Consider the following 21,753-nt stretch of genomic DNA (forward strand, 5'->3'; position numbering starts at 1 on the left):
AAGTTAGAGTGCTACAACGCAAAATGCTAGGCTAGAACTGGCACTGCCCTCCCATCTGTTGGGTGGAAGAGTGGGATCAGGAGCGTGGTGCTCATTCTGCCACTTGGGCTACAGCTGGGACAAAGACATTGACTGAGGCATAGCACACGCGTGAGCAGCGATGGGAATGACACGGGATTAGAGTCTGTGCATTAGTATACTGCCTCAGATTCGCTCATTTCCAAGGGCCAGAGAGACACATTGGGATAAATGGCTATTCAGCACAGAACTACATGCGTCTACTCCAGGAATGTGGGTAGAGATTGAAGAAGGGAAGGAAAACAGAACTGAGCAGACACACCGCTGTTCCTGAGGATGTGAACCTCTGCTGGGACTCCATCTCCTCCTGGCCCCGTTGCCCTAATCTGTACCAGGGCGTGAGTGAAGTCTTCAGGCACTGGTATATCGAGTCGGTTCTTGCTGGCCAGATACAGGGTAGGAATGGAGTGTGAGTCCTGCCTGTAGAGCATCTGTTGGGAGATAAGTTTGAATTTAGGGTCCTTTTGTTTTTTCTCTCCAGCACATTGCATCAGAGAAGGTCTTACCACATTCTGCCTGTACCTTGTACCCAGTGACAGCTGACTCATCCCCCTGTGCTACTACAGGGTCCCACTTGATGCTGACGCCAGAGCCAGAAAAGGTCCAGGAGATGTTGCCGGGTGGTGTCCTAGGTGCTAGAAAATATAAGATAATTAAGACGTTTAGTGAAGTAGAGCGCATGGAGGAAGCGATATGGAGGGGTGCAGGGCACCCAAGACCAAGGGGTCTCGGCGCAGCTTCTGAAACGTTCTGGGCAGCCTAGAGGGTGGGCAACACCCTCATGGCTGGAATAAGTAGGAAGAGCTATCTCAGCCAGTCGTTTGGGGTTTAGTATCTCTGGACCTGTAAAACAAGGGCTTTAAAAAGCTGGAAACCTTGGACCAATAGATTCCCATTCATATCAGCATAATTTTGTCCAAGCCGAGTCTAAACGATCAAAATTGGAGAATGAACCCTTCTCTTATGCTACGGGTCCATCAGGGACAGTGAATGGGACTTCCAGGACCTTATCAATCCCAGATCAGTCACGTTCAGTTCCTGATCAGCTTTACCAAAACACAAATCACATTTCCATCCTTCTCTACAGATGGGGCCTGTGATGGTCCCGAGTAGAGCTGAAGAAGTGCATCCCACAGCTCACGTGGAGTGTGGAAATAAAGGTTTTGTGCCACCTTTAAGTCAGTCCTTTCCCAGCACTGGGACTATCTAAAGGGTGATCCAGTCTCCAGCATACACAAGAAGAGCTTTAGAGCAGCCCTAATTTATGTGAACTACCAGTGGCCCAGTGGGCTATTTGGGAAGCTGGTGTCAGTCGTGTACAAGAGGGCTATATCTGTTTTTTCTAGACCTAGATTGCTGCAGGGTGGGCCTGAAGGGAGACTCTGAAGATTTCCAAAAGTGGAGGAATCTGCTCTAGTCACTGCTTTCAGGTTATACGTAGCCACAAAGCTGGGCCAGCATACTGCAGAATCAGGCCTGATGTGTGTTTTAGTGTTGATGTTCACGGTGAGGGGGTGATTACCCAAGAGGAATAGGGCCCCTGAAGCCCCACTGGCTGGGGCTCACTCACGTGGCTTTGTGGTTGTGATGTTTGTAGATGGACTGGCAGGTCCAGTTCCGGCCCGGTTGTAAGCTCTGACCGTCACGTGGTACTTTGTGTTGGAGTTTAGGCCTGTTACGTGAGCAGCTGTGACTAGACCCGCCGTCCTCACTCGGTCTGCTGCTTCCTCTTTATCACCGTCTTTCCAGTACCGGATCTAAACAAGAGGTCATGGAGATTTTGGCTCATGAACTAATGAAGGAGACCTGGGTGCTGCCCGAGTCCTGCTTTCTGGGCCAGAGGAACGCGGGCACGCTGCAAGACCGATGAGAGTGGATGCTGGGGCTTGTGGCAGGGTGTCAGTGGGGGTAAAGGTCTCTCTCTAGGGTAGATACCAAACTGTTTCTTCCCCACGTAAGGCAATTGGTGGCCTATCCTTCACTCGCACTGTTTCCTTGTATATATATTTTTAATCGCATTGCAACTGAGACATTATCCCGAGAAACTCTCGGCAGCAGGTTGTGGGTAGAGTGCCTTTTTCATACGAGGCCTATGGGCCGAGCTCTCAGGCGCTTACGCAGCTTTAGCTCAAGCCAACTCCTAGTGGTGTCAGAGGCAGGCCCCCCTCTGCGTTTGGACCTACGTGCCTCGTTTTGGGGGTGATCAGGCACAAAAGGCATTTATACACACGCTCCAGGCATGGGCGATGAGGGAAGGCACTTTAATTAGAGCAGCTCCAAGAGCATCGAATTAAAGCATCCGGACCGTCTGGTGTATCAGCATCCCCACACTTCAAAATGGCATTCGTCGAGCTTTAGTTAAAGTGCCCTCGCCCTCGTGGGGACGCTGACGCACGGGACAGTGGAGGCTGCTGGAGCGCGGTAATTACCACGCTCCAGCAGGCTCCATTAATCGAGTCTCCTCCAATGCACTGTAATTACAGCACATGCACGAGCCATGAGGCTGCTCTGATAGGTGCCCAAAGGCACTGTCTGTGGAAGGGGAGAAATGGGGAAGCCTGTCATGATGGTTTCTGTAATGGGGATGATACTAACCATTCTCACTAAGGCAGAGAAGATGCTGACATCCCCCAAGAGGCCCTCCCTTCCCCTCCCACACTTGGACGCGGAGGCTGCAGTGCTGATATAATTAGCCCATCACGAGTCCTATCCCATCAAGCAGTCTGCTTCCTGGTGTATTATGTCCGAGTGTCAGGCTCTCCCAGTCTGGGCCTTCGGTTCTCTCACCTCATAGCCAAGAAGGACTCCATTCGTGTCTCCCTGCTCAACCGGCTCCCAGGACACATCCATTTCCGAAGATGAAACAGCTTTGGCAGTGACCCTGGAAGAAGCCACTTTGGGCTCTGGCAGAAAGAAAAAAGAACCAGGAATAAGCTTGCTCTTTCATACCTACGGACAGTGCAGTCTCTGTCTGAAAAGGAGGAGCTCAAGACACAGGCCAACTGTACGGTGGTGGGACAGCAATAGGATGCACCATCGGCTAAAGGCAATACTAGGTGAAGCGATGAACGTGGGGATTAACGGAAACAGTAGGATGGCCTGGCTTGGTTGTGGGCTACACGAGCCCGCAGAGAGAGAGAACGAGGTTTTTCTAGGTGCGTGCTGGGAGGAACGTGTAACTGTGTTTGTATTACAAGATGATGTATGAGGCTCCCGTGTTTGGTGCTCAAACCACCATTGACTACCCTTCTAATAAAAGGAGTAATCTCCTAACAGTGATGCCGATTAGACTGGAATTAGATGCCTATTAGATCAGATTAGCACTATCAGCTGGACCTGGACAAAGCGCTACTGAATACGAATGGCTGTTGTTACCTTCCTCTGCTGAGTACACGACAGCGGTCAGGCTCTCTGGTCCCTCCCCTTTCCGATTGTACGCTTTAATCTTCACTTCAAATGGGGTGTAGGGTCCAATGCTCTCGTTGCGGTAAACATAGTGCAGAGACTCTGCGTGAGGCACCCTGGCTGTCATCCAGGCCTGGCTGCCTTGCTTACGGAACGACAGGATATAGCCAAAGCCATCTCCATTCTGGTACTCCCTCAGCATGGGCTGCAACGGAGGTCAACACATGGAGCCATCGGTCGGGGTGCTCCTCACACCTCTTGGTGCGGGCAGTAGGGTTTAAAGATGAAGAAACCAGGATTCCCTCTGTGGATGCGTGCATGCAAATCCCATTGGACTGAACAAGGGTATAACCCAGGGGCCCTATGGTACAGCATAACTGCAAGTGCAGCATTGCCCGGCCCTTCACTGTTACTATAAGTTTCACCACACTTTGTGTTTTTGTAAGGTCCCAGCTCCTGGCATCTTGTAGAAAATGGTCCATACTCCTTAACAGTTAACAGTTAACTGCTTAGTGATTTTCATCGTCATGGAACTCCATGATTTAGATTCAGTAACTCAATCCTTATAACACCCTAGGATGAGTGTATCGGTATATCTGTTTTTTAAAGATGGGGAAAACTGAGCGCTCAAGGCCAGAGTGGACTTAGCGTCAGAGCACGTCCTTCACATTCTTGCTTGTGAGGCCCTTCCAGACACTATCCTACTACGCTCGTCTCCAGAGTTAGGGGGCTTACATCTCTGCACCTGCCAGTGAAGTTTCCATTGGGATCCAGTTCACATGCAAGTTGTACTTCTGTCTACTTTGTGCACCCCATTTCCATTCCTCATTTACTCTCAGTCCTTGCCTCTACTCCCATTTCAGAGCAATGCCTGTCTTCTCTTCCCTTCTCCCACCGTTGCTCCTCATCTCGCCTTGCTTGGCATCTCCCCTTTCTCTCCTCATCTCACTACAATCATTGTGACATCCTGTGTGAGGGCTGAAAGAGGAAGGGGACGCTTGCCTTGCTATTACCCAGTCGAACTCTGTCCCCCCTCCATCTAGTCGTCTCCCAGCAATTCATAGCACAGCAAGGAAAACATACATCCCACCAGTCGCTGCTGCCAACTTACTGTCCAGTTGATGATGAGTTCATTGGGTGCCCCTCCTCCTCCGCTGAGCCCGGATGGTGCCACAGTAGGTGCTGTTGTATTCCCAGATAAAAGGGACAGCGCAGTTTAGTTTAAAAGCAACGCAGTGATTACAAATAAACACAGAGCCTGGGAGCAACCAGCTTTCAGCAGCTCTAAAAGCCGTGCTGTCCCATCTGTTTCTAACCTTAAATATTTAATAGTTCAAGGCCCGAGTCTCAGAGGTTCTCAACTCAGACAGCTGGTTGTTGAATTCAGTTGGAGAGAGGGCTTCTCAGAGACTATGAAAATTGAGCCCTGAGGGGTAAAGGATGGATAAAATATTGTCTGGAATGATTTGACTGTATATAGTGTACGTGTGCATGCACACGCACAATATCTATTTTTCCACCCAAACGCATGTAATATCTCTCTGCTCAGACCCATACATTTGCTTCTGCTTTAGCTTTCTAGCTATACTTATGAACGTGAACATCTTCAGAGCATCTCAGTTTTATACCCCAAGTTCATTTTGAGCTTTTGGTCAAGGCCGGGGCTACTATTGACTCGATGTACGTTACAGTCTCCGCAGGGAACTTCGCTCTGCCTTTGGAGTGAGTTGGACTAGATGACCCAGTAGAGCTCTTTCTATTTCTGATCACTACTACTCAAAACTAGGACTGTCTGTATTTTGCAATGTACGTGGGGCTGAACTTCACAAATGATCTCAAGTATTCGTAAAGCAAGCTACGAGTCCCAGTATTCATTTATCTTTCAAATGTAAATGGGTAAGGAGAAGGAGGCCTATTCTGAGGCCATGTAGGAGTTCTCAAGGAGCTGGCTAACTGCTGAGGGTGCCTGGAGGCTGGCACGGAAGCCATCCCATCCCATTTTAGTGGGTGGGGACAGGAGACTCCTTACGTCCTCTGAGTGGGCACCGACCTGCTTCTTTGGTGCGGATTTTGCTGGAGGGTCCACTGGGTTCCCCAGTCCCAAGGATGTTGCTGGCTATGACCCGGAATTCGTAATCCATCCAGGGGACGAGGTTCACCACCTGCGCTGTCTCTTCGTTGCCTTCAATAGTCGCAGGATCTATAACCCGGCGACGTGAGAATCGAACAAACAGAGCACGTGGCAGCAAAGAGCAACAAAGAGGAAACCCCACCCTGAGCTAGCGTAAGTCGGGCACAGCCCTGGAAGACACTTACTGGTGCGTACTTGCTTCCATTTGTTGGACAGCAGGGTGCGGGCCTGGATGATATATTTGGCGATAGGGCTGTGGTTATCGAAGCCTCGGCTCCAGCTCAGTTGAACGGTAGCTTCGGCGATGTCCCTCACCACCACGCCCCCAGGAGCACCTGGAGGTCCTAACGCGGGGAGAAGAAAGACTGTCCGATTAACAGCTCCAGAGAGAGGTTGACGAGCTTATTGTTCTGTAAGGTCTCCAGGTCATGCGGCACAACCAAGGTGTTCGGCCCCTTGAAGAGTCAGGAAATATTTGGGGCTCAATATAGGATCTGCTACAGCACGCGGGACCTGGAAGCGAAGGCTGAAAAGTTACCTCTTACGATCAGCACGGCTGACTCTGAAGCACTGTCCACAACCGTCTGGGCTGTGCACGTGTATTTCCCAGACTGTTTCAGCAGAGTATTTAAGATGGTGAGGTCCCCGATAGCCTCTTTCTGAGCAGGGAAGAGAGAGAAAAACGTCAGAACGGACCAAGCCAATACAGCATGCAAAATGGAGACCGAGAAGCCAAACCTAGGGTTGCTCCAGTAATGTCAGGGTAGCTGGCTAATTGAACATGCATCCGAGAAGTGATGTCAGAAGATTCAAAACGTTCTGTTCCCTCCTTGTTCCAGGTTTTTGGATCTAGTGTAAGCTCGGGACCCTTCATACTCACCGTGCTAGCTCGCCTGTAGTGCCCATCAGACTTCTCGATATCAATAGGGAGGTCATCCAGGGACCATGTGAAAGTTAGGTCCATAGTTGGGTCATGGGAGGCATGGCACTGAAGGGTGATGTTTTCACCTACATTGATGTCAGCACTAGAGGGTGCCAGGGTGATTTTGGTAGCATCTGCGAAGAAGAGGGTGAGAGCCATGTTAGCTGCAAACGTACCCAACATGCAGCAGCCATTAAACACAGAACAGGCTGGATTCAAGTGGGATTCTGTAGAACCATAGCTGATCCTCGCGGGTATAGCAAGCCAAAACCACCACGTTTTTGTTCCTCTCTAATTAGGAGCTATCAACAGTTTTCTGAAGGGAAGGATTACACTGAATGTAAAATGTCAGGTGCCAGTTGTTTTTTGGAAACTACAGTGTGTTGTGGTGGGGTGCAAGGAGAGGGAAAATTTGGCCTTCACACTATGGCATTCTCATCAGCCTTTTTGCTATGTCAGCTCCAGCACAACCCAAATATCCCTACCTCGAACTGAGAGAATCCCGGTGCTGTTGGCTTTGCCCATGAAATTCTCAGCGAAGCACGTATACTTCCCTTCGTCGGACTTGCTGATGTTACGGAGGATCAAAGTGCCATGTGGTGTAATGGTCACCCTAGAGAAGGAAAAGAGCCGCAGCGAGAAATGAGATTACCTTGGCATGGGCAACAGCCATTTTCTGTGCGTGCTGATCTGACACTGAATTCCTAGATGTTGCTGATTTTTTTTTTTTTTTTTTTTTTTTTTTTAAGGGATGTAAATTTTAAAGGCCAGACTGGCAAAAATGTCTAAGACTTTTAAGGAAGAAGAGAATGGAAGCAGCAGCCAGCTGGGCAGTCTCAGGAACACAAGAGAACGGGATCCCTGGGATCACAGAGCCTAGTCGTGCTGCAGAAGAAGATCTGTTCTTGGCTGTTGTTCCTAGCTAAAAGCCAACTTAGTGCTGGTACCTGCTGCTGTTGATCAGGAGTTCTGTCCCTTTGGTCCAGAGCACGATGGACTTTGGTGCGGCTTTTGGCTGGCACGGGATGATGACCTCCCCACCTCGGGCTGCTGGGATGAGGCGCTTCACTGGGCTTAGCCGAAAATCTGGAGCAAATGCTGAGAAAAAAAGAGGATTAAGGAGCCCTTGCAGATGCTGCTGTAGGAGCATAGTCAAGCCACACTGTAACTGGAGGCTGGTTTATCACCAAACTACATGGTAAGAGCAGGACAGATGAGATACAGGAGTTGCTGAATGGCAGATTGCAGCTACTCCGACTCCTCCGTTGCTGACCACTGGTGGTGATACCTGACTCGACTGTATCACTCTTGCCAATGGTGGTGTGACCCCAGCACTTGCAAAGTCTCTGCAGAGACTCCAAAAAAGAGAGCTGATTTAGAAGACATAAGGGAGGTTTGCTTTAGTGTCCTGGCTAAATTTCAACCGGGGTAAGCACATAGTGCCCCTACACTTCCATCTGGAGTTTCAGTTGGGTATCAGCTGCTTATTTGGTGCCCTAAACTGTTGTACAGTGTTGTTGTTTGCTGTTAGACAGCTGCTGTTGAGAGCCTTTCGCATCAGGTTGCTGGTTTAACTCCAGCTCCGGTTGCTACTGGCCAGAAGATAGCTATTTGGTTGATGGGAAATGAGTCTGGCATCAGCCCAGTTCCAATTTCTTTTGGCCACAGCAGAACGAATGGGCACTGAACTGTTTAGACCATTCCTTGAAGTCAGGAGAAAGCTGCGGTGTGAAGAGGGAAGGTCGTGCCGCTGCGGTCTATGCTCTGTAGCTTTAGTGGTTAGAGCAATGGTTTGCAGCCTTTTTAGATTCAGAGATCCTCTTGTTGGACTCAAGGTCCCCACTCAGAAAGCGCCAGCTCTTAGCTTTCGCTTGGTTTTTGACTGCGGAAAAATAACAGGGCGATTCGTCTGCTGCAAGAATGCAGGAAGACCGAGGCAGGTCAGAATGTTTTTAACGCTACAGATGCCTATTGGAAATCTCTGGGTTTATCCTGTGAATCATGTTTGCACACCTAACTGCGCTAACGGTTTGCGGTACCCCCTGGCATCTTGAAAGGCTCTCCGGGCCCCCCTGCACGAGATGTGTGGCGCTCTGGTTGAGCATCGCTGGGTTAGAGGAATTCGTTCTCCAGGGCTATTTATGCCATTTTAAACAAAACTGTACTTTAGAAGATAGCTGATGTTCCCCATCATAGACGCAGCTCTGTTTAAATGGTGGGTAAAGTGATTTTTCTACTCTTGTAAAGGCCTTTGAGATGAAAAGTGTAGCATAGACACGATCTGTTAGGAACACATCCCAGACACGTTCACGTTCAGGTAGCCCGCAGGGAAATGAGGAGGTACCTTGCACCGTTAACTCAGCGCTTGCATACACTGTGCCATGTTTGTTCTCGGCCACACACTGATACATGCCGGAGTCCTCCAGGGCTAACTTGGAAAATCGCAGCTCTCCGCCACTCACTTCAATGCGGTTCTGTACAAACGAGAAGATCGGTTGATTAGACAACAACAACGATGATGCTGAGACTCAAGAACCAGGTATTCAGAGTTGTGTTTCATTAGAGACTCTTATACCCTCTTGTTCTCTGGCTTGCTTGGTTTTTTTCTGCATATCAACTCCCTGTCTATCCAAGCAGCATTGTACAGCTGAGTGCCAGAGCAGCACAGCCTACAGGTAGGCACTAACTGATCTGTCATGGGTGTGGGGTAAGTTTTGGTCACACGAAGAAGCGAATGTTAGGTTTTGTAGTGGGTGGAAAAAGTGGGGAGTGAGCGTCAGAAGGCCTGATGGGTCTGAGGAGAGTCTCAACAGAGTCTCTTCTGTCAAATCTGGTACATGTCCACCCAGGGAAGGAGCTGCTCAGCGGGGCAAAGGACACCACAGGCCCCAGGACAGAGGTCCACTGCCTCTGGCTTAGGCTTAGAGCGGTGTGCTCGTTGCAGTGACGCATGGCTTCCATGGTGCAATAGCAAGAGGTGATTTGCCCTGGGTCAGGAGTGCGATGTACTGGTTTTGCTGGGTAAGACCACAGGAGGGGATATAACCGGGGGAGATTATGTGACTTGGCAGAGCTGCAGGGGGCTTTAGGAGAGGAGTTGTTGGTCAGTTTGGGGTTTGGCTGAGGTGCGTTCCCAGAGCTGTATCTTGCACAATCTCAAGCCAGCGCTGCAGCACCTGAGAAATCAATGGCTGCCCGTTCCGTAGCCATCTGATCGCTGGCCTCGGCTTGCCAGCTGCAGCGCAGCTCCAGCGCAGGTCCGACCCGATGTCCGCTTCCGTGTCCGTGATCACCTTCAGCCATTCTGGCTGAGCTGCAAAGGAGCAAGAGGGATATGGGAGCCAAAAATGTCATGGAAGTGGGGGGGGGGGGCGGGAGCAGGGAAACGGGAGATGCTTGTTCCTGGCAGGCAGGATGATGCTCATCACGTCGCCGTGTTGAGATTGCAAATGCAAGGCTGATTCTTTTCTGGGGCCAGCCCACAGATGTGCATCCAGATCCCGCAGCATTATGGGACAATCCAGATTGGAAGAAGGTTGTTGTTACCTCTCGTGATTTGGGTTATGTTTGTGGCTCAGTAAAGTTCGAGTCACGCGTCCCAACTCTAACCCTCCACCCAAACTCCCTGGTGTTTTGTGAGGCTTGGTTATAGATGTACCCAGGGCTGGGGTTAGCCTGGATCAGAAATGATGGGTTCCCCACAGAGGGCTCAGCCCTTTGCCTGGGGCCCCTTGCTGTGCAAGCTTTACCCTGAATGATAATGCGGCCCTGGTAGGTGTCTTTTCCCTTGCTGTTCTCAGCCTCGCACTCGTAAGTGCCTTCGTCCTCAAAGCCCACGGCCTGGATCTGCAGGATGGGCTCATTGGCGATCCACTTGGAGAACTGAGAGCCATCCACCTTCCGCCACCTTATTCGGGGGACAGGGCTGCGGAAAAGGAAAAGAGCGAAGGAGAACTGCAGGGTTTTCTAAAGCGTACCTCAGACAATACTGCGCAGTTCAGTGCAAGCCAGTCGCTCCTTGCAGCCACCCCTGCCACACCTAGTCCCAGCCTCGGATTAAAAGTCACAAGCCCCTGATTTTCAGGACAAAGGGCTGTCACTTGACACGAGGACTTGACCCACCCCTTGTGCCCCATATTCCTCAACAGGAAAGGAAAGGCAGGTGGATGGTGTCATGGGAGTCTCCTCTTTCTGCCTATCACTGTGATGGTCACTGCATCACAGACTCCTTTAATGTTGCTGCTGAATGAACCAGACTGAGTAGACTCACTTTCCAAAGGCAAAGCACTCCAAAGTCACTGCCTGCCCAGCCAGCGCGTAGGTGTCAGCGGGAAACTTGGCTTTAATGCTGGGCGCGTACTGTCTGGCATCTGCAGAAAGGAAACCAGGGTTGAGGGGGGGGGGTCCAGGGCTTTGAAACTGCACATACAAGACACTAAAGAAAAAGGCTGCGCAAGAATTCAGGAGTGAAAGCACATGTTTAAGTCACAGAGACAACAGCTGCTGCGTGTCTTTCCAGCAACCAACCGCAGGTAGCGCCAGCTTTGCATGCAGATTTGAACAGAGCCCTGGGCTCTGTTCCTGGCTTTGCCGGAGACTCACAGGAAAGTGGTTTGCTTCTCTGTGCCTCAGTCTCCCAGGTGGGAGACAGGAATCGTGGTACATCTTGAGACATCAAGCGATGCAAGGCCACCTATCCAAGGCCCAAACTCATTCATTAACAGCACAAGACTGAAATTCCAGCAGCATAAATGCAATTATTCTAATAGGAACTCAGTTAGCCTGATACTGGCAGAGGCCTGCTGCACTTTCATTGCTGTGTGATGTGTATATAGCCTAAAGAAGAAAGCCCTATCATTTTTTGCAGCAGGCCTGGAAGGTCACCAAATTTGGGCGCTCTTGGTTCATGGAAAGAAGGTCCAAGAATCCTGGAGCGCTGCCAGAGCGCTCCCTGCCAGGCTGCCCTTTGCTGTTACAAACAGGGAGACAGCTCGTGCACCCATTGACTGCACAGAGAGAGGGGTTCTTGCTCAGAAATGTTGGTTCCAGCTGCGGAAGGTTTTTAGCTCATGAAGAAACCCTTATGCTCTGCTCGGAGACCAATGGGTGCACCTTCTGAAACTCTTATGCTCTGTTGCTCCCATGCAGTGGCGTCTCGTGTAGATGCAGCCACTGAATCCTGAGCCAAAGACCTTGTTTCTGTAATAGCCGTGGACCAGTGCCTAATGGGAGTGACAGTGCAGTCACGGGAACACCACGGACAGGTTTCTGCGGTGTTTCCAGCCCACGCCCGGTTCAGGATCTAGCCTAAAGACGTCCTCCTAGGTTTTCAAGCTCTCCATGGATTTGCTCTCACCAGCCTCAGGGATGCTCCTGCTCTCTAACTCAACAGTCTCCCCATTCGTGGTCAGAGAACCACCTCCTCCTCTGCCTCTTGGTATCTCTTCCTCCTCGTTGACCTTCCATCTAATTTCCAACTTACTTTTTACTTCTTGTTTACGCCTCTCATTTATTCTCCTGCTGTGTTTTGGAGACTCAGATTGTGCCATGCTGTCAGGCTGTTTGATAGCAGACTTCAGCTAATTCCCCAATGTGCAGCTTGCCAGCTCTACGGACAGGTGCAGAGTCTTGGCTCCGTCTCCTCCTCCCTGCTATTAGGGTAGCAGCTGGAAGCACGGGATTGAGAACAAAGTAAACCTTGTACTCCTTTTAGCACAGGAGCAGGCAGCAGTCCTGCGTGACCTGTGAGAAGTCTGCTCGCAGCCCAAACCCATTCGGCCTCTGCAAGAGTCTTAGGTTTGTTAGGGGTGGAGTCGACACGGCGCACCAAACACGGGGACTGCAGAGAGTAAATCAAAATGGATCTCAGTTGTCATTGTTTTGTGTGCCTCAGGCTGGATAATAAGGTGAGAGACCTCCATGCAAGTAAAATTAAGCTGGTTCTTTACCCATGACTCAGCTACCCGAGGACACAAAGGAAAATTAATCTGAATTAACTAAAGGTGAGACCTGAAACGGGATTAATTAAAATACATTGAACCTCTGAGCAGACGCTCTGATGTAGAGTGAAAGTGGCTGTAACTCAATTTGGCAGCGTTCACTTCCGCAGTTGCCTGTTCCTCCTCCTCTCTCACACTGATGGGGAACTGAAGTCAAAACCAGGGCGTGCCCCGCCGTGATGCCCAACAGTGAGCACTCCTAGAGTCACTGAATATGGTGATCACATCTAGACCCAACTTCCTTAGCCCGGTTATGAGAATTATGCGTGAGATAGTATCAAAAGTGTTATTGAACTCAAAAGTATTTCACATGTACTTCTTCCTCTTTATCCACTTGGTCAGTAATTTATCAGAAGAGGAAAGTAGACAGGTTTGACATGATATGGTCATGACAAAATGTCGTGTTAGCTGGGTTTTTTTACTCGTCGTATTATCTTCTCAGTATTTGCAAACTGACTGTTCAATAATTTGTCCAGCATCTTTTTGGGGATCCTAGTGAAGTTGGTGGATCTGTAATTCCCTGGGTCTTCCTTTTTCCTTCTTAAAAGGTAAGTTATGTATTTGTGCATCTCACCCCTTGGGATCTCTCCTGTCCTGTTCAGGCTCTCCGAGATAGCTGCTAATAGTTAGTTCCAAGATTATTTTGGATAGTTCCTTTAAAACTCTTGGGTGAATCTTACCAAACCCTTCTGACTTCAACACATCTATGTTATCTTAACTGTTCCTTAATCTGTTGTTAACTGTTCCTTAATCTGTTGTTCCCACACTCTGGCCTATACTTCTGTGGTCTCATTGAAGTCAGGGTAGTTACGTACATGGTCACAGCCTAACACTTTTGTGCAGGCTGAAGCGCAGAAGGGATGCAACGTTTTAGCCATCTCTGCATCGTCCACTAATAACGATGCACCCATGCTTCCCCTTGTTTTCCTCTTATTCTAATGTAGCAAGGAATGTTTTCTTGTTTCCTTCTATGTCCCTCGCTAATTGAAACTCATTTTGTGCTTCAGCCTTTCTGATTTTCCATGCTTGTCCCGTTCCTTTATGTGCCCGCATTTCCACTGTTGGTTTGATTCATTTTTGATTTTCTGGTGATTCTGTGCGGCGCTTGCTGTAAACTGCTCTTGTTCATGGGTTTCTGATTGCCAGCCTGAATTTGCACACTGGTTTCCAAATAGTTTTCTTGCATGTGACCAGCACTTGATCACATTTCTCCAGTTGCTGATCGGCAGTTCTGAGATTACATTGCAGCTGATTCTGCAGTTAAGCTGTAATTGAAGTGGTTGGTGATCCAACAGCACGGTTGCATTTGTATGGCAGTTGAATAGATGACAGCTTCCTTCTGTGGTGCATGTACTTCTTACATCTGCTCAAGCCACGTTGCCGCTAGCCTCTTCTTCACTGGAAGACTGAAGGTCGGGATGAGGTCCTCAATCCGTGGCTGTCCTGCTGGGTTTCCTGCAGTAGCTGTAACAATGAGACCTCCTTCTGCAACAGCAGCTCTGCTTTCCATATGATGCCTACTTTTCTTTCTGTCTTTTGTGTTGCTTTCCACTCTTACCTACACTGGACTACGTTCTTTGTTTCTGTTTCACTGCCCGGCTTCCCAGGTTCCTTCAGTGGGAGCTATACACTCCTTCTGGGCCAGTGTCTAGCATTGGTGTGCTCCTTTTGGGCAACTCGTCTACCCTTGTAATTGTGATTTCATAGATTTCCTAGGCATTTGGGCTGGAAGGGACCCCGGAGGATCATCGAGTCCACTAAGGTTAGATCTGTTTGTGTCAACCAACTGTCCCTGCAGTCATGGCTCTCTCAAACAATTCTGTCCTTAAATAGCAAGTGTTTTGTATCTCCAAAGTTATATCTGAATTGCACTGTTCCCAGCTCTGTAATATAAGTATATATCCTTTGTTCTTTGGTTTTGGGGAGAAAACGAGTCTTTTTCTACAGTCTCATTCTTTCTAGGGTTACAGTACTCGTCAAACTTACCTATCAGTGTTTCAGGCCTGTTTCCTGAAAACAGGACCGTACCCACTTTTATTCATTTTGTGCTCTCTCATAAGCTGCAAAGCTTTCAAACAGCTCATCTGTCATTTTTTTTCACCCTTTGTCCCTCATGGTCAACACATTATGCAGAATCAGTTCCTACGTCTGTGTGTGTGCGGGTTCTTGTTTAAAAATCCGGCTTTCCCCGTGGGTTTGGGTCCTTCCATGCTGCTTGCTTGCTCTTTTTTTAGGTGCCAAAGTGTCTCCTTGTTAGTCCTGCTCAGTTCCTCGTTGGGTTCTCGCTAACCTGACTGCTGCCACCACGGGTCGTGCACACATGCCGGGTAATAGCGTGAGATGTTTCCATTTGTGTAAAAACTAAACTGCTCTGTTCTTAAGAAAATCCTTTCCACAACTCTACCTAACGTTCAAGCCACGTGTGCGCAGACTGGATTCCTGGTGCCTCTTTCAAACTCCTCCCTCTTGCACTTTTCCCTTCAAGTTTCATGGGATACCACTGCTATGACCATTCAGTCCTTGGTGTTTCTCTGAGTCTGCCAGCTGAGGCCAAACGTGATGCAGACCCTACAAACCTTACTGACACTCACCGCATTAATTTCTGGCCGGTCACTGATTATGGTAACTATCACTTACCACTGATCTGGGCAAGATCTGAATCAAGCATCAAGGAATAAGAGGCTGTACTTCACATCTCCAGTACCGTGACCCGTCCATCCCTCCCCTTTCATATTTAGCGTGGACACCCGCCTCCTCTCTCTACATGAAAAGCAACGTTTGGCTGGCCCCAAGCTTCCCGTTCACGTCCCCAGAGCACTGACCCTCTGCAACGAGGTTGAGTCGGGCAAACTTGCTGAAGACGCTCTTTGTGATGAAGTCAATGTGGCTAGTAGCAAAGCAGGAGTAGTTGCCCAGGTCTGATGCCTCCGTCTTGGCAATGTAAAGGTTGCCCGTTGTCTGGGAGACAAAGCGCCTTCCGTCCCCCGGGATGAAATTGGGAAATTCGTTCAGGAGCCATCGATATGACAGACCTGCAGAGGAAAGAGATGGGGATGAAGCAGGAGGAATTCCAGCTCACCTCTACTACTGCAGCAGGTTGCTTTCCAGACCAGCCTAACCATGCGCTTGCTCCACAGTTGATATTAATTTGTAAGCTGCATCTATTGATTAACAGGACTTGAATGCAAGAGCAGCTCTTGATAAAATCGCTCTCTTAGACTTCTGCATGAGGAGGCCAAACCCACAAGTCAGGAGCTGATTTCTTTTACAGACCCCTTTATGCATCCCTGTCAGTCCCTCAAACCATTAGGACCCTTGACATCCCCTCTGCTCTGGGGCATCCTCACTACTGGCACCTTACCTGGGTAGTGCGGAGGGGGGATGCAGGAAAACATCGCTCCCCAGCCTTCGGTGATCTTCACCGGGTCTCGTTCCTCTGTAGAGAACTCCTGCAAAACTAAGAATGAAACAGGTGGGTGAATGGCTGGAGCAGCCAGGATAGGGGTTGCATTTTAACTGGGCATCCCAAGGGAGAGAGGCGTCGTGGTCCCGTGGTAAACATTTTTCGTGTCACAGCCAAGAAAATCAAATGGAGCAAATTGCACTTAGGTAGGGGCAATGAGGAGACTCACCCCCCACGGTCTTTAGTTCCCCTCGCACGAACGTAACTTCTGTTTCCCTAAAGTTTGGTTAGCAGGAGGAGCGGAGGAATGATGCTGTTCCTTGCAAGCCCTGCTCCGGACATTCACCTCTGTAGCAGTACACTGGGTTTCCAGTGGCCTTGCAGACAGTGCTCCAAAGCCCACTCCTAACATTTCTTGTCTGGTAGCGCATTCAGTTCTCACCATGCTCCCCATACCATGTCCAAGTGGTGCCATCTCCCACCTAATATTTTATGACATTGGGCACCATGTGATTTCCAGCAGTGACAGCTCAAGAAAGGGGTTTGTAGTCATCCTGTATCACTCCTGCCTGCCTTTCAGGGGGCTTCAGTAGCTCTCTTATATTCTTTGCCCTTGTGACACAGCATCGATGAATTTTGAAATGGCAAGGTGGTAGAAATATAGTGGCCTGGTAATCTTTGACGTCCAACCCATTAACAAGCAGGGGCTGCGGAAACTTCTCCCTGACCTTCCTGTTTCAACAGAGGAGGTTAAATCTACCCCAGCACAGCAGCTGTTGTGTTCCCTGTATGCTATGGAGATGAACGCGCGACTTACAGCCAAAGCGGACGTAGGCTTCTCTGCTGACAACTGTGCCCCTTGGGTTCGATGCCACACACTGGTAAGACCCAGCATCCTTGGCTTTGACTGGGTTGCTTATCACTAGGTCGCCCCCAAACAGCCGGTACCGGGAGTCTGGTTCCATCTTTATCTCTGTGCCGTTCATCTTCCACCTGCCGAGAACAGAGGTGTAAGGCAGAGAAACAGCGGTCACAGCTGCATGTTCACGTCACGAGTGATAAGGGGTGCTGACTAGCCCCTGGCAGAAGGGCAGCACACAATGGTGTGCATTGTAAGAGGCTGGTTGAATGGTCGGTTGTATCTAGTGCTGGATGAAGTCAATATGTGGTATGCTAGGGTGATGCCAAGAGGGGCAGGCAGATTATCTTTCAGCTGCCTCTGCTGTATGCGTGGGGAAAAAAGAACAGAAGCCCAAGGGGATGAGAGGGGCCCAGAGAGTCTGATATTTGTTCCTGCCTCCCCAAGTATAAAGTACACGAGGCAGCTGGTTCCTTGGGTATTTTGTTCTTTCAAAAATGCTGCTGTATGACCTCAGTGCTGGGGGAAGGCGATGAGTAGATTTCTTAAAGAAAATCCTAAAAAATGGAAAGCAGGGGACAAGCTTCCGCACTGTCACCTACCAATCCTGTCCTGGAAGGGTGGTAGGACCCAGTTTGTCGCTCAGTCTCCCTTCCTGCTTAAGAGAGCTTAGCTCTGTATTTCCCTCTGCTGAGAGTGCCTGGGAGGGGACTTCTTTAAGGCCAACAACCATCCTTTCAAAGAACTGCTCCCAGTTCCTTTTACGTAGAGGCAACCGGCAGCTATCAGATGGTGACACTTGATGAGATCAGGCTGGATTCAAACTAGCAGCTGAGTACCATGAAGTCTGCAGCCTGTAATCAGTACCTTAAGCCCTTCTAAACACTCGATGGAAAAACAAGGAGGCAGCTTCAAGCCACTCTTCTTCTGCTTGAAGTCCAGCCCATTACAGCTGGATAAGTCATTCTAGGATCTGTCTCCCTAGGGAGCTTATCAATGCCCATCCCTGCGGTTACCTTGTCTTCCTAGGGAGCTTAGCAGTGCCCACCACTGCTGTACCTAGGTATCCTAGAGATGCAGGGCAGACTGGAGAGCGCAGGAAACATCACCTGTATGTGGCAGGAGGACTGGCTCTTGCTCGACAGGCCAAAGTTATCTTCTCTTCCATTGAGCCTTCAGGAAAGAGCGTGTTGACGGGTTGCTCTTCAAAGATCGGCCCATAGTTCCTCATGCTACTGTGTGGCTGGCACCATACTGCAAAAAAATGTGAGATACGTGCTGAGGAGACCTTCCAGATCCTCGAGGAGGGGCTCGTGGACCCAGATGTTGTCACAGAGTTTGGGTTTTAAGGCAGGAAAACCAGCATAGCCCTGGAGGGGCCCTGAGCAGAACCAAGCGACTCTGAACCAGGGTCAACCCTCCTGACTAAAACATTGCATCCTAGACTCTGTAGCCCAGGTGTTGAGCGTTTCCTAAAAAAACTGAACGTCTGATTGCACACCGTCCCTCCTGAAAGCCGAGGAAACATCCAAAATAAAATCTGCCAAAGGTCAGTCTGAGCCCAGCAGCCCATCTGGCCAGCATGGTTAAGGCACACCGGGTACTACAGCTAGCAGCACACAAGTGAAACATCCCGTCTGACCACCCTTGATTCCTCAGCCCAAATGACCCAGCACCCATTTACAGCTGGGTCAACTGAGAGCAGCCTCCGAGTGAGCCCAGAGTGAGACTGAAACTTGTGCCTTCACAACTATGCCTCGTAGCCCTCAAAATAAAGGGCGTTGCAACCTGCAGATCTCAACCTCTTGTTGGCATATGGCACGCAAAACTCACACAGGAGGATAAGAGAGTCATGTTTTGGCATAGGTGGGCACTGTCCCTTCACTCCCTCTGGCAGCTCTGTTCACAGCCAGCAGTCTAATTTAGGAAAATCCGACGGTTAATACTCCAGGACCAGCATACAAAGGAAGCGATAACGACAGGTTCCTGGTGGGGCAGCGTGGTGTAGTGGACTGGCCACAGGACTAAGAGTTGAAAGCCCTGAATTCTCTTCCTGGCCACTGCTTGCACCAGCATTTTGTGACGCTTCACTTCATTGTACCAGTTAGCTAATTAATTCCTCCGCAACTCGCCCTGCAAGGAGGCAAGGTAGTAAGTGCATCACTTGCATGGGTTCGATCAGGAGGGTCTGTTCGTAGCCCTGCTGCCAGCTCGCTGAGGGCATTGGGAAAATCACCTTATTCCTCAGCTCCCTCATTTTCAGCATTTCTTTCCAGAACTTGAAACCCGCCATTCCCATCAGATGTGCAAACGGACACTGTGCTCGTTGCACCGTAATTACTAGCTCTATTTTTTTCTCTTACTAGCGGAAGATGAGTGTGTGAACTTACTTGGCAGCCTTCAGATGCTCCGGGTCTGATTCTGATCTCAGTGCAAGTATCTTGGTGCAAAACCCCCAGTGAGACCAGAATCAAACTCCGTATTGAAGGAAAATAAAAGTTAGGCGTATACTGGCTCTTCGCTCAAGCTGCGGTCTTTCAAGGAAGAGGTCTTTGTCCTTGTTCTCTGTTGTTATCTTCGTAAGTACAGACTGAGGACTGCTGATGGATTTGTTCTTGTGATCATGAGTGATGATCCTTGAGCTAGATCAGATGCTAATTTTTTCCTTTTGCCACAGTAAGTGAGTAGGAACAGGAAATCTAGAAGGGGTTCTCTTAGAGCAAAGGTCACTGTTGGCCCCAGAAAGGTCTTGAAATGTAGGTCCAGAGTTTGGCAGATATTTTCACCCAAAAGATGCAGGGAGGTACCTAGTGTGATTTTTCAGAAGGTGCCTACATCCCACTGAAATCCAATGGGAGTCAGGTGCTTAGGTCCTTTTGCAAATCCCCCTAGGCACCTCTCTTCAATTTGAGGCACCTAAATACCTTTACAGATCTGGCCTGTAATGCTTGGGAGATTTGGAGGCATAGACAGAGTTTGCTGGTGAGGCTGTGATGTTTGCCTCCCTGTGGAATAGTTCCTGGGACAGTACTTTGCTCTCTTTCCCAGATACCCTTCATCTGAAGGGATGCTATCTGATGAGACTTCCCCTAGCTTCCCCTTTGCTTTTTGTCACCTGTTTGTTCCTTGGTGGCCAAGAGAAGGTTTCTTTCCTTCAGGGAGGTCTTCTATATTCAGAGAGCCAGTGCAGACTACTGGATGCGGGGTAAATCACTTCACATATCTGGGACTCAGTTTCCTCTCATGCAAAATGGACACGCTATCATTTACCTTCCCTGGCTGAAAAATGCATGTGTTACGTTGTAAGTGAGGGTGAGCAATTCTTTTTTATCACATGGTAGCACTACCGGGACCACTTTTGCAGACTTGCTTTATAAACATAAAGGGGAATGGAATAAAATTCACCTTGAAAATGTATCCTGGATACCTGACACCTTAGAAATACAGCACAGCAGAAGCAGCTAGCGAGAAAAGAGCCAGGAGAGTTTTGCTTTCCTGCCTTTATCACCCTGTACTGAGCCCACCCCTCAGCTGAAATGGAGCTACCTCAAGGCAGCATGCTCCACAGTATGATTCCTCTTGCCCCTAAAAGGTTAAGCTTGGGGAGCTGGGCCAGTCCAGGGGAAAGCTCTTCGAGGACTTTCTAATTGCACGAATAACTATCTGAAAGCTACCTTGCCAGCCGCCAATCCGTCTCCTTCCCGGCAGGACACAGCATGGTCACTGGGTAAATTAAGTGACTCCAGGAAGCCTGATGTTTTATTCAAGAGTGACTTCCAGCTGGGACAGGCCCGGCGTGGCGCGGATTTCTGGGACGAGGCCGCCCTTTACCTGTAGCTCATGGGGCCCTTGTTTCATGTTCAGGCTGCTGTCACATGTGGGGTGACAGCAAGAGAGGAGAGGGACTTTGTTAATTGGCCACGTCCACCCCAAGCAGCTGGTGGCTTAGCACTGTCTGCACTCTGGTGTGCACACGTCTGCCAATTAGTTGAGTGCTCTGATCAGCCCCAACAGGGTGCCTGAAGATGCTTCTGCCAGCGAGCTGGAGTCAGACAGGGTCCTTTGTGGTGCAGGGGTGTCCATGGGGCACAGACTGTGCCCCCCACCACTATATTGGTGAACAGTTGCTTACACAAGTCACCCAAGCCCTGCCCCGTCGTTAGTGACGTTCGAGAGCAGCACCGTGGAGAGTCATCATCGCTCATCCCTCCCCAGCCCCATGGAGATGCCCTTCACTTCCCTGTTGGAAGAGCTGCCTTCTGGAAGAGAAAGTAATGAAAGCAGGGGGTCTCTTCCTCTCCTTGAGTCAGGAGCAGCTGTGCTGAGCTGGCTCAGCTGGAGATCACTCTGTGCCGACTTAACACCGATAGGCAGCAGAAAGAATAATCAGGGTGTAATGTAGAGTTAATAAGATTGCTGCATATTAATTATGTTCCTATAGTTAAAAGCAAATGTACCAGGGCTTAACAGCTATGCAGCAGGACCTGCATTTAAGTCATTGGAGTTTAAAGCCATGTTATTAAAGCTCAAATGCATGGGCGGGATGCTATTGCCTAAGCTCTGGAGGCCAGGCTTCACTGATCTTTCTTTCTAATTCCACCCAAAGCCTGCACCACTGTTGCTGTAGTCTGCTGTCCCTCTCCTTTCTCTGCAGAGGCTCTGGATGGCAGCTGGCTGGCACTGATTTCCCTACTTGTCTGAATTTTTGCATTGCTCCCGAGCTAGTATCTATGATTTCAAGGTGTCGGAGTAAAATGCCTGGATTTCACACATTCAGGAAAAGAAGCATCAGATCAAGGTTAAAAATAAAAAATGCAAAGTTCCCGGCGGGTTAGAGTGAAAGAACGGAAACCTCTCCATCTGTCTGATGCTGTTGCGTGCCATAGGGCAAGTCACCTCCCAGATCAATCATCTTTTTCAGTGTTGTCTCTTGGGACACTGTCGTCTTGACACAAG

General features: G+C 49.4%; 2 protein-coding genes across 2 annotated transcripts in view; one reads left to right on the top strand and one right to left on the bottom strand.

Annotated features, from left to right (window-relative positions):
• The window catches only part of RBBP5 (RB binding protein 5, histone lysine methyltransferase complex subunit), a 74,968-nt gene that overhangs the window by 41,567 nt on the left and 11,648 nt on the right, over positions 1 to 21,753 (top strand). The window lies entirely within an intron of this gene.
• The window catches only part of CNTN2 (contactin 2), a 47,457-nt gene that overhangs the window by 5,343 nt on the left and 20,361 nt on the right, over positions 1 to 21,753 (bottom strand). Inside the window, exons 3-22 of the mRNA XM_090026567.1 lie at positions 17,907 to 18,051; positions 16,756 to 16,931; positions 15,897 to 15,992; positions 15,358 to 15,567; positions 10,807 to 10,906; positions 10,286 to 10,461; positions 9,713 to 9,849; positions 8,881 to 9,010; positions 7,484 to 7,634; positions 7,022 to 7,149; positions 6,495 to 6,670; positions 6,153 to 6,273; positions 5,800 to 5,958; positions 5,534 to 5,683; positions 4,595 to 4,665; positions 3,454 to 3,688; positions 2,866 to 2,981; positions 1,649 to 1,835; positions 601 to 713; positions 341 to 509 (exon numbers count right to left, since the gene is read on the bottom strand). Of these exons, the coding sequence (XP_089882693.1) occupies positions 341 to 509; positions 601 to 713; positions 1,649 to 1,835; positions 2,866 to 2,981; positions 3,454 to 3,688; positions 4,595 to 4,665; positions 5,534 to 5,683; positions 5,800 to 5,958; positions 6,153 to 6,273; positions 6,495 to 6,670; positions 7,022 to 7,149; positions 7,484 to 7,634; positions 8,881 to 9,010; positions 9,713 to 9,849; positions 10,286 to 10,461; positions 10,807 to 10,906; positions 15,358 to 15,567; positions 15,897 to 15,992; positions 16,756 to 16,931; positions 17,907 to 18,051 (2,946 nt within the window). The remainder of the gene's footprint in view (positions 1 to 340; positions 510 to 600; positions 714 to 1,648; positions 1,836 to 2,865; positions 2,982 to 3,453; positions 3,689 to 4,594; positions 4,666 to 5,533; positions 5,684 to 5,799; positions 5,959 to 6,152; positions 6,274 to 6,494; positions 6,671 to 7,021; positions 7,150 to 7,483; positions 7,635 to 8,880; positions 9,011 to 9,712; positions 9,850 to 10,285; positions 10,462 to 10,806; positions 10,907 to 15,357; positions 15,568 to 15,896; positions 15,993 to 16,755; positions 16,932 to 17,906; positions 18,052 to 21,753) is intronic.

Source organism: Crocodylus siamensis, chromosome 13, assembly GCF_052110815.1.
Source record: "Crocodylus siamensis isolate JL-2025a chromosome 13, ASM5211081v1, whole genome shotgun sequence".
NCBI classification, from domain to species: Eukaryota; Metazoa; Chordata; order Crocodylia; family Crocodylidae; genus Crocodylus; species Crocodylus siamensis.